Below are 11,904 nucleotides of genomic sequence, written 5' to 3'. Positions count from 1 at the left end.
AAGTGAATCAAAGGGCAGCACCTGGAGACCCTGTGTCTGGGTCTTGCTTGCTTCAACAGTGTTTGGACGGAGCAGACCCTGGAACTCCCTTTGTTAGCTTCCAGTCACCTCTAAGTGTCTCCAGTCGCAGCCTCTGGGACCATCTCCTCGAAGCCTGCGGTTCCTAGGGCCAACCAGCACCGTCTCTTTGTGGTTAGCTCCATACTGTGTATCAGCCATGAGCTCCCAGGTCCGTCAGAATTATTCCACAGAAGTGGAGGCTGCCGTGAACCGCCTGGTCAACTTGCACCTGCGGGCTTCCTACACCTACCTCTCTTTGGACTACTATTTTGACCGGGATGACATAGGCCATTTCTTCCTCAAATTGGCCGAGGAAAAGCGGAGGGCACCGAGCGAGCGGCTGCAGGCGCACGCCTTTAATCCCAGCACTTGGGAGGCAGAGGCAGGTGGATCTCTGTGAGGTCGAGGCCAGCCTGGTCTACAGAGCGAGATCCAGGAAAGGCGCAAAGCTACACAGAGGAACCTTGTCTCAAAGAATCAAAAAAAGAAAAAAGAGAAAAAAAAAAAAAAAAGATGCAGAACGAACACAGAAGCAGCCGCCGTGTGCAGGACGTGCAGAAGCCATTCAAGGTGAGTGGGGTAAATCCCAGGAGGCCATGGAAGCTGCCTTGGCCCTGGAGAAGAACCTGAACCAGGCCCTCTTGGATCTTCATGCCCGGGCTTCTGCTCGCACAGATCCTCACCTCGGTGACTTCCTGGAAAACCACTTCCTGGGTGAGGAGGTGAAGCTCACCAAGAAGATGGGCAACCACCTGACCAACCTCCGCAGGGTGGCTGGGCCGAAGCCAGCACAGACTGGTGTGCCCTCGCCATCTCTGGGCGAGTACCTCTTCGAGAGGCTCACTCTCAAGCATGAATGACTAGGAGATGTCACCTTCCAAGGGGCTCCCTCCCCTGCCTCAGGACCTTCACCTGAACCTCTGGGCAGCTTTGTAACCGTTCCGGAGCCCCTCCCAAGTCTTGGGACCAAGTGAAAATAAAGCATTTTGAAATAGCAAAAAAAAAAAAAAAAAAAAAAAAAAAAAAAAAGGAAAGGGAATCAAAGGGATCAAAGGGGTCTGGTACTTCAAGGAAAAGTACGTATTATTTACTATCGGTGGCATTTCAAGCTTTTGAAGCAAAAGCTGAAACCAAACAGCATCCAGAGTTTTGCAGTTTCTCAGTACTGTAATACATTCCTGATGAGACGGGAGTGATTACCAATGAATGTGATCTTTTATGCACAGAAATGTGTCATCATTTGGAAGCCCATTGGACTCAGTGAGCTAATACCGTCCAAATAACTGATCATAGATAGTCTAATATCTGGGTACAAAGGGTTTAAGTTCATAGTTCAAAATAGGTGAATGAATTTTAATGTAACAAGAGCAGCAGGCACATTGACTTAGCTTTATATTGCATATTGTAATTTGCATTTTAAAGCTATGAATGCTGGCTTGTACTGACGTATCAATTAAGAATATGAACAACTATTTGAAAAGGCTAAACATTCCTTCTGTACTACATACTATTAGAAAATGAGTTTGGGGGGAGCATGAGATGGCTCAGAGGGTACTGGCGTCACCAACAACTCCGGCGAACTGAGTTCCACCTCTGGGAGGCAGACGGTAGAGGAACACAACTCACCTCTACACAGAAGCGATGCACACACACAAAACACGTGTAGTTTTGTTTTAACATAAAGCATTTTGGAGGTTGAAGGTATGGCTCAGTAGTTAGAGCATTTGCCCAACATGTCCAAGGTTTTAAGTTCTAACCCCAGGTCTACGAAACAAAAATTTAAAGTGTGTATCTTTAAAAGCAATCTGCTCCAACAGTCTGAATGTAGAAGCCAATTTGAGAATCCAGCTGACAGAGTTTCTCTGTGTAGCTTTGCGCCTTTCCTGGAGCTTGCTCTGTAGACCAGGCTGGCCTCAAACTCATAGAGATCCACCTGGTTCTGCCTCCAGAGTGCTGTAATTAAAGGCGTGTGCCATGGCCGCCGCCAGGCCCAGCTGACTTCTATTAAGGTAAGATACTGAAGACATATGCAGCAAAAAGTCTGGGGGGTTGGGTTTTTTGTGTTGTTTTTCGAGACAAGAGTTTCAATGTAGCCTTGGAGCCTGTCCTGGAACTCCCTCTGTAGACAAGGTTGACCTCGAACTCACAGAGATCCGCCTGCCTCTGCCTCCTGAGTGCTGGGATTAAAGGCGTGCGCCGCCGCCGCCGCCGCCGCCGCCGCCGCCGCCGCCGCCACCACCTGGCGCAAAAGTGTATTTTTAAAAACATTCTTCTCACACTTGGGAGGCAGAGGCAGGCAGATCTCTGAGTTTGAGGCCAACCTGGTCTACAAAGTGAGTTCCAGGACAACCAAGGCTACACAGAAGGCCCTGTCTCAAAAACAAACAAAAAAACAAAAAACAGAAAAAAACCTGACTGTTCCTCCAGAGGACCCAGGTTCAATTCCCAGCACCCACGTGATAGCTCACAACTGTCTTAACTCCAAGATCTAACACCCTCACACAGACATACATGCTGGAAAAACACCAGTACATAAAATAAAAATAAATAATTACAAGAAAGAGAGAGAGAGAGAGGGAGGGAGGGAGGGAGGGAGGGAGGGAGGGAGGGAGGGAGGGAGGAAGGAAGGCCATTCTCGGTAAACTGTTTTCATAAAAATTTATCATTCAGTGTTTCATTATCTGTGTGTGGTGTATGCACACATGGTACAGGTGTGTCGATCTATGCACACTCAAGGCCAGAGCATTTTACTCCGTCACTCTCCTCTTTTTGTTTGTTTTACTTTTTATTTTCGAGGTTATACTACACTATCTCCCCCTTCCCTTTCCTCCCTCCACCCCCCCACTCCTCCTTGCTCTTCCAAATCCATGGCCACTTTCCCATTCATTGTTGTTATACACATACATACGTGAGTGTGTGTGTCCTAAATACCTGCTCAGTCTATGTTACTGCTATGCATGTTTTCAGAGCTGACCAGTGGAATTAGAGAACCAACCGGTGTGCTCTTCCCTGGGGAAGACTACTTCTCCCTCTCTCAGCATCCCTTAGTTGCCTGTAGTTCTTTGTGGAGGGTTGAGGCCTTTTGTGACCTCTTTCCCTGTCTGCTTTAGCATGTTTATTGTCTTTATTCAGTTCATCTCTAGGCTGCCATGTTGGTGAGACTCTCTGAGTGTGGCTTCTGACATTCCTAGGAGACACTCTTTGAAGCACACTCCCTGATCCTCTGGGACTTATTTCTGTCCCCACCCCCACCCCTTTAGAAATGCTCCCTGAACCTAGGAACCTTTTAGAAGGGTGTGTGGGTTGAGATTGGACACCACAACTCTGCATTTTGATTGGTTGTACTTTTCTGTAATGCTTTCCATCTGGTGCAAAGAGAAGTTTCTTCCTTTTTGCTTTCTTTTGTTTTTGCTTTGGATATTTTGTTTGTTTGTTTTGAGACAGGGTTTCTTTTGTGTAGTTTTGGTGCCTGTCCTGGATCTCACTCTGTAGCCCAGGCTGGCCTCGAACTCACAGAGATCCGCCTGCCTCTGCCTCCCGAGTGCTGGGATTAAAGGCGTGCGCCACCACCGCCCGGCAGGTTTTATTTTATATAAGTGAATGTTTTCCTGCATGTAAGTGAAGCACTTGTGTCTGCTGTGTGCAGATGCCGGAAATGGTTAGTAGACCCACTGGGACTGGATTACAGTTGTGGGCGGCCATGTGGGTGCCGAGGATCAAACCACAGGGTCCTCTGAGGAAGTCAGTTCTCTTACCCATGTAGTCCTCTCTCCAGGCCACCCTCCTCTTGAGACAGGGTCTCAGGGTCTGAACCTGGAGCTCAGCCAGCAGCCAGCAAGACCCAGCTATCCTTTTGTCTCAACTCTCCACAGCGCTGGGGTTATATGCCCATGGAGCTATACCCGGATTTTACAGTAGTAGTGGCGATTTGAACTCAGATCTCCGCGTTTGCACAGCGAGAACTTAGCTCCAGAGCTCTCTCTCCTGAAATCCATCACTGTTGCTTTTGTTTGTTGGAAACAGGGTCTCTCTACATAGCCCTGGCTGTCCTGAATTCACTGTGTTGACCAGGCTGGCCTTGAACTCGGTAGAACAGCTTGGCTCTGCCTCCCCATTGCTAGGACTATAAAGGCATGCCCCACCATGCCCAGCTACAGTTTCTTTTAAACCAATTATTTAAAGTATAATATTTAGTTTTTTCTTCTGTTGAATGCCAACAGATGTAATGCACAAAAAACTTCCCATGTCTTCAGTAATTTTTAGAAGTGTAATGGAATCCCAAGATGTGGTTGGAAATCATGTTTCTAAAATGCATCAGATCATGTTTTGTTTGTTTTGTTTTGTTTTTCCGACACAGGGTTTCTCTGTGTAGCTTTGCACCTGTCCTAGAACTCACTCTGTAGACCAGGCTGACCGCGAACTCAGAGATCCACCTGGCTCTGCCTCCCACGTGCTGGGATTACTGGCACCAGATCTTGTTTTAAGCAAAGACCTCCCTCAAAAGTCCTTGCATTTGCCTAGCAGCCTCCACTTCCTGTTGCTGTCCTGGTGTTCTATGGCCTTTCCCTTCCTGCAACATTGCGGGGAGGGGAGCGTCGAGGCAGGGTTTCTCTGTGTAGCTCTGACAGTCCTGAAACTCGATCTGTAGACCAGACTGACATTAAACTGGAGATCCCCCAGCCTCTGCCTCCAGAGTGCTGGGATTAAAGGCATGTACCACCACGCCCAGCAACTCATACAGCGTGTTTTGGTGTGCCTTCAGGAAGTCGAACACACTGCTGCTCTTGAACCCACTGCACTGACAGGCCCTATTAGAAGGGAAATAACTTCCCGTGCTCTGCATGGCTATTTCTTTTGATTCCCTAAAGTCTTTTCTCAAATGTCATCATCGAAATAACTTAGCATCATAAGCATAGTATTTAAAGTTCTGAATCCTTCAAGCCGCCCCAATCCACCTGCATCTTCTAACCCTTATATCTGCTTTAGCCTCTCTCTCTCTCCAGACTGGCATAATGTATGCTCTGGTGAGCACTGAATGAGTGAAAAAAATTCATTCACCATTTCTGAAGACATATGTCATAAAAGTTGTGTATAACGGAGGTGGCGCACGCCTTTAATCCCAGCACTCGGGAGGCACCGGCAGGCGGATCTCTGTGAGTTCGGGGCCAGCCTGGTCTCCAATGCGAGTTCCAGGAAAGGCGCAAAGCTACACAGAGAAACCCTGTCTCGAAAAACCAAAAAAGTGTGTATAACGGACTAAAGGCAATGAATGCTTAAAACCTTGATCTACAGAACCCTCCTCGAATCCCACCCAAGGAACACGGCAATCCACACCAAAGGATAAGATAAACCTTAAACTTTATAAAAACGTTAAGAACGACAACCAACTATGGGGGGAAAAAACGGACTCGAAACGCGTCAACACTCCCGTGCCGTCTTCTCCCGCGCTTGCCGGTTCCAGCACCGCTCCTCCCGCACAGTCCCCAGGGGTCCCGACGACAGTCTCTCTCTCTCTCGGCGACTCGTTGGGAATCGTCCGCGGGTAGGCAGGCCCGAGACGAAGGAAGACCACACAGCACAGGACGACCACGCATCAAGGAGGGAGCTCGAGGAGGAGGAGGAGGGGGTCCAGGGCTTGGCCGGCGGGGAAGCCTGGTCAGCGCTCGCCTCAGTTCTCCTCGGGCTTGTCGGCCGGCGGCCCGCTGGGCTGCAGCATCTTCTCCATCAGGTTGAAGCGCACGCGCGCCTTGCTCTCATTCTCGGCGATGGCGAAGTAGTTGAGGAGGTCGAAGTGGCCCATGTAGGAGCAGTAGGAGTCCCGGTGCTGGTTCACGAGCCACTCCCACTTGGTGGTGTCGGCGTGGCCCGTGCCGATGTACTTGGACTGCAGATGCTCCAGCTGGCTGTGGATGGTGTACCGGTCCGTCATCTCGCCGCGTCGCTCTGGGCTTCGAGATCAGGCCCGCAGAGCAGAAGGCTGCAGCTCTCAGCGTTCAAAGGAGACGGAAGACACCGCCGCCGCAAGGAACCGCTACCGGCGACACGGAACCTCCACCAGCGCAGGCGCGGGAGAAAGACGCCACCGGGACGCATGCGTAGCCGCTCTCCTCCCGGGCGGAAGCGGAAGAGAATGCTGCCGCGGCATTGGAGTTGCCTAAGAAACCCGGGGCGGTCCTCTTCCCGAGCCCGCCTACTTGGGGAGCGTTGCATGATGGTCGGCTGGGTGGCTCTTGGGTGATTACGTTCTAAGCCAAGCGTTGCATTCTGGGACTTGTAGTCCAAATGTTTGATGGTGGGGTTGGTTGATTGTTTCCTGACTGTTTACCCGGCTAATGTAGGATGGTGTCCAACGGGCTGGAATCATCCTCCAATGGCACCAGGCTACAAGGAAAGGAAAAACCCAAGTGGGTTAAAATTACAAATGACCGGGAAAATTAACTCTTGTCTCTAGACGCTAACGCGGCGTCACGGTCTCTGCCCTTGGTCCCAGCTTTGTCTCTTAGGATCTGGGTACTGGGAAAAGTTTTTTGGTCCCAGATGCTTGGTGATGAGTGTCAACACCAGTAGTCTCGCCTGGTCGCTTCCACATCGAGCTCCAGGCTCAACTCCTCACCCCACCTAGGCGCCAAGCCCTCCAAGCAAATAGCCTCCCTTTAAGGCCGCTCAAAAGCATTTCCTTGAAGTCAGTTGTGGCTCAAGACAAGGAACCTCTTCTTCGCTTGAACCTTGTCTTTTTCTGCTTGGTTACTGCCTGATGTTCAATTTGGAGATTATGCACCTCCTCACAAGGGTATAAACCACTTGAGAAAAAGATAATGTACTTCAAGCCGGGCGGTGGTGGCGCACGCCTTTAATCCTAGCACTCGGGGAGGTAGAGTCAGATAGATCTCTGTGAGTTCGAGGCCAGCCTAGTCTACAGAGTGAGATCCAGGACAGGCACCAAGACTACACAGAGAAACCCTGTCTCAAGAAACAACAACAAAGATAATATACTTCTTTTTTATAATGTTCTTTAAGGATCTATAGCTTGGTGGAGAAAGTATTCTCGGGGAAAAAAACAAAAAAACAAAAAACAAAAAACTGATGAATGGACAAAGAGCAATCTCAGCCCAAGAGAAGGGACAATGGGAGACCATTTGAATATACAGTAGTTTGGGGATATTTTTGTGAGATGGGCTCTGAGCTCCTAGACAGCCTGCTGCCTTGGCCTCCTGAATGTTGGGATTAGAGGTATGTGCCACTACATCCAGTATTTATTCTTCTGTTTAAACTTTGTCATAATAAGCATCTTGCCGGGCAGTGGAGGCCCACGCCTTTGATCCCAGTACTCAGGAGGCAGAGACAGGCAAATTTGAGTTTGAGGCCATCCTGGCCTACAGAGCTAGTTGAGGACAGTCGGGTATACACAGAGAAACCCTGTCTCATGAAAACAAAACAAACCACCAAAAACTCAAACAGCAACATAATAAGCATTTCTAAAACATAGAGACTATACCAGGTACTTATGAATTCACCATCCAGCTGTACTATACCTTGCCTCTTATTATTGCCATCATTATTATTGTTGTTGTTTGAGACAGGGCCTCAAATTCTCTGCACCTGCTTCAGACTTATTGATAATGGATATTTCTCCCATATTTTTGCTATAAAAACAGTGCTTGGGGAGAAGAAGGTATGGTGGTTTGAAAGAAAACGGCCCCCAAAGGGAGTGGCACTATTAGAAGGTATGGCCTTGTTGGAATAGGTATGGTCTTGGTGGAGGAAGTGTGTCACTGTGGGGGTGGGCTTTGAGGTCTCATATATGTTCAAGCCCTGCCCAGTGAGACAGACCACTTCCTGTTGCCTGCATATCAAGATGTAAAAACTCTCAGCTCCTTCTCCAGCACCATGTCTGCCTGTGTGCCACCATGTCCCATGATGATGATAATGGACTGGACCTCTAAACTGTAAGCCACCCAGTTAAATGTTTTTCTTTATAAGAGTTGCCATGGTCATGGTGGATCCTCACAGCAGTAGAAACCCCAACTAAGACAGAAGGCTAGAGAAAACATGATTGGATGTCACATTTAACTCATTAATATGTATGCATTCACATGCATACTAAAAGAAACTGGGCTGGGGAGACAGCCCAGTCTGTAAAGTTCTTCCTCTTCAGGGACCAGAGCCTGAATTTGATCCTCAGAACCTACATAAGAAAAATGTGGTGATATTGTGTCCCCCAATATATTGTGCATCCTAATAAACTTATCTGGGGTCAGAGAACAGAACAGCCACTAGATATAGAGGCCAGAAAATGGTGGCACACACACCTTTAATCCTATCATTCTGGAGGCAGAGATCCATCCGGATCTCTGTGAGTTCAAGGCCACACTGGAAACTGCCAGGCATGGTGACACACACTTTTAATTCCAGGAAGTGATGGCAGGAAGCAGAAAGGTATATAATGCATGAGGACCAGGAACTAGAGGCTTTTTTAAGCTTTAGCTTTTAGCAGCAGTTCAGCTGAGATCCATTTGGGTGAGGACTCAGAGGCTTCCAGTCTGAGGAAACAGGATCAGCCGAGGAATTGGTGAGATCTTTTCAGATTCGTGCTACAGAAAAGCAGGGCTGCGGTGGCACTTGTATTCCCAGCACTGGGAAGACTGGATCCCTGGAACTCAGTGGTCAGCCACCCTAGCATACTTGGTTGTCTGAGGCCAGCAGGAAGCCCTGTTTTAATAAATAAGATGGGTGGCACTTGGGAATAACACCTGAGGTTGGCCTCTGTTTCTACATGAACATCACACACAAACACCTGCATACACAAAGAGTAAGATTTGATGCTGTAATAACATTTCGTTTATTTATTTATTTGTTTGTTTGTTTGTTTAGTGTGTGTGTGTGTGTGTGTCTGCGAAGGTACTTTGTTGCTGGAAGGCTTCTCTCCAGGTTCCCCAAGCCCCGCAGTCCCACAATCCACTTATAAAATAATCACTTAGACGCTTATATCACTTATAAACTGTATGGCCTTGGCAGGCTTCTCGCTAACTGTTCTTTTATCTTAAATTAACCCATTTTTATAAATCTATACTTTGCCATGTGGCTGGTGGCTTACCAGAGTCTTTACATGCTGCTTATCCTGGCGGTGGCTGCAGTGTCTCCTCACGGTTGGTTACATCTACAGTACTTGATGTGGGGAGGGAGGGCACATGCCATATGGTGCCTGTGTGAAGGTCAGAGGACATCTTTGTGGAATCAGTTCTCCCCTCCCACCTTTACGGGGTTCCAGGGGTCCAACCCCATTTACCAAACTTACACTGCTAGGTCCTTCACCAGCTAAGACATCGGCAAGGCCCTGCAAGGAATATTCTTGTGCACATAGTTTTATACATGTGAAACAGTATCCATAAGAGTAGTGATGCTGGGACACAGGGAAGAGTGTCATCAAGCTTTGCTAGATGTGGCTAAACTGCTCTTCACAGAATGTGGTGTTGGTTGTTTTTGCTCTTTTTGGGGGCCCGCCACCCAGCTCCCAAATAAATCACACACGGAGGCTTATTCTTGATTATAAATGCCCTGCCTTAGCTTGGCTTGTTTCTTGCCAGCTTTTCTTAACTTAAATTATCCCATTTGCCTCTGGGCTTTTTCCTTTTCTAACTTCTGTATATCTTAATTTCACTTCTTACTCCGTGGCTGTCTGGCTGTCTGGCCCCTGATATCATCTCCTTCTCTCTGCCTGGCAGCCCCGCCTATCCTTTCTCCTGCCTTGCTATTGGATGTTCAGCTCTTTATTAGACCATCAGGTGTTTTAGACAGGCACAGTAACACAGCTTCACAGGGTTAAACAAATGCAACATAAACAAAAGTAACACACCTTAAAATAATATCCCACAACAGAATGGTGTAACATTTGGACAGGATTAGTGTTTCTTTTACTTCACCCACTTCTCAATACTCAGTAAAGTTTTTAAATCGGATGGGTGGAAAGAAGTTTCACTGTATCTTTAAGTTGAATATTCCTGAATACTATGGAGGCTGGGCTGCTTATTGGTCTGTTGTATTTCTATCATAATTAATTATAATTATTATTGTTATCAGCATCATTGTTATTATTTGGGGAGGTGTTTTGATACAGGGTTTCTCTGTGTAACAGCCCTGGATGTTCTAGAACACTCTGTAGACCAGGCTGACCTTGAACTCACAGAGATCTGCCTGCCTCTGCCTCCTAAGTGCTGGGATTAGAGGTGTTCATCACCACCACCTAACTGGTTCTGTTGCTGTCCATTGTGGATTCAAGTCTTTTGTTCATTTCTTTCTTCTTCTTATTTATTTATCTATATTTTATGTGCATTGGTGTCTTGCCATGGTGTCGAGTCCCCTGGAACTAGAATTAGAGACAGTTGTGAGCTGCCATGTGGGTGCTGGGAATTGAACCTGGGTCCTCTGGAAGAGCAGCCATTGCTCTTAACCACTGAGCCATCTCTCCAGCCCCCGATTTATAATTATAATAAGTGGAGCACTAACACCTTAGAATCTAAATAAACTTCTGAGTACTTTCTATATTTTCCCAAATGACTTTTAGATTTTGTTTTCCTAAAACAAAGTCTGACTTTGTAGGCCAGGCTGGCCTGGAATTTGAGGTAATCCTTCTGTCTCAGCCTTCTGAGTCCTGGGATTACAGGTGAGAGCCACCACTCCAGCCCACATGACATTTAAAAGCACCCCAAAATCCTAACACTTAACTATGTCAGCTTTCAGATAATGGGAAAACTCAGCATAATTTCAGTGGAAATTATATTAAATTTATAGATTAAATGGGAAAATTGTACCTGTATTGTATTGAATTTTCTCATTAGTGCACATAGAATATATTTCCACTTATTTGTGTACTGTTAAAAGCTTTAAGTAAAGCTGTATATTTTATTCAGTCCTTTCCCCATCTTCTACTAGGTTTATTTTGGGTGGCGGAGCTGCCATGTGTTGCTGGAGGGCTTCTCTCCAGGTTCCACCAAGCCCCACAGTCCCACAATCCACATATAAAATAATCACTGAGACGCTTATATTACTTATAAACTGTATGGCCGTGGCAGGCTTCTTGCTAACTGTTCTTTTATCTTAAATTAACCCATTTTTATAAATCTATACCTTGCCATGTGGCTGGTGGCTTACCGGCGTCTTTACATGCTGCTTGTCCTGGCGGTGGCTGCAGTGTCTCCCCCTCCTTCTTCCTGTTTCCCCAATTCTCCTCTCTTCTTGTCCCGCCTATACTTCCTGTCTAGTCACTGGCCATCAGTGTTTTATTTATATAGAGTGATATCCACAGCAGTCATTTTATTTAAAGATATTCCTTAAGAATTCTTGGTGCCGGGTGGTGGTGGCACACACCCTTAATCCCAGCACTTGGGAGGCAGAGGCAGGTGGATCTCTGTGAGTTCAAGGCCAGCCTGGTCTACAAAGCAAGTTCCAGGAAAGGTGCAAAGCTACACAGAGAAACCCTGTCTCAAAAAACCAAAAAAGAATCCTTGGGACCTGGGAAAGACTTCTATACATATTACTGATAAGAGATTTGGTCTAGAACTGGTAACCTTAACATATATGGGTGTTTTACCTGCATGTATATGGCTGGTGCCCACAGAGGGCACTGGACCCTGGACCTGGAGTAAGAGAATAGTTAGCCACCATGCAATCACACCTGGGTCCTCACAAGAGCAGTTGGTGTCCCACCTGTACGGTGACTCAAAATCTTCTGTAACTCCAGTCTCAGGGTATCCTGGGGACAGTGCATGCATGTGTTAAACAGACATAGACAAAACCCTCGAACACATAAAAAATAAAATTGCAAAAAACAAAACAACAAACTCCTTC

At 47.1% G+C, this 11,904-nt stretch overlaps 1 protein-coding gene and 1 pseudogene across 1 annotated transcript; one reads left to right on the top strand and one right to left on the bottom strand.

Annotated features, from left to right (window-relative positions):
• Nucleotides 1-217: 217 nt before the first annotated feature.
• On the top strand, nucleotides 218-920 carry LOC114687096 (annotated as a pseudogene).
• A 4,481-nt stretch (nucleotides 921-5,401) lies between these two features.
• Nucleotides 5,402-6,146, bottom strand: Sf3b5 (splicing factor 3b subunit 5). Its single transcript, XM_028861787.2, has one exon. It carries the CDS (start codon nucleotides 5,987-5,989, stop codon nucleotides 5,729-5,731), a length of 261 nt encoding a protein of 86 aa, XP_028717620.1. The 5' UTR covers nucleotides 5,990-6,146; the 3' UTR covers nucleotides 5,402-5,728.
• Between the last annotated feature and the right edge of the window lie 5,758 nt (nucleotides 6,147-11,904).

Source organism: Peromyscus leucopus, chromosome 8a (genome assembly GCF_004664715.2).
Source record: "Peromyscus leucopus breed LL Stock chromosome 8a, UCI_PerLeu_2.1, whole genome shotgun sequence".
NCBI classification, from domain to species: domain Eukaryota; kingdom Metazoa; phylum Chordata; class Mammalia; order Rodentia; family Cricetidae; genus Peromyscus; species Peromyscus leucopus.
The sequence above is the reverse complement of the archived record's forward strand: the minus strand, read 5'-3'. Positions and strand labels throughout refer to the sequence as shown.

Excerpts from the sequence above, each read along its gene's own strand:
- Sf3b5 (XM_028861787.2), bottom strand. The coding sequence starts at position 5,989 with ATGACGGACCGGTACACCATCCACAGCCAGCTGGAGCATCTGCAGTCC.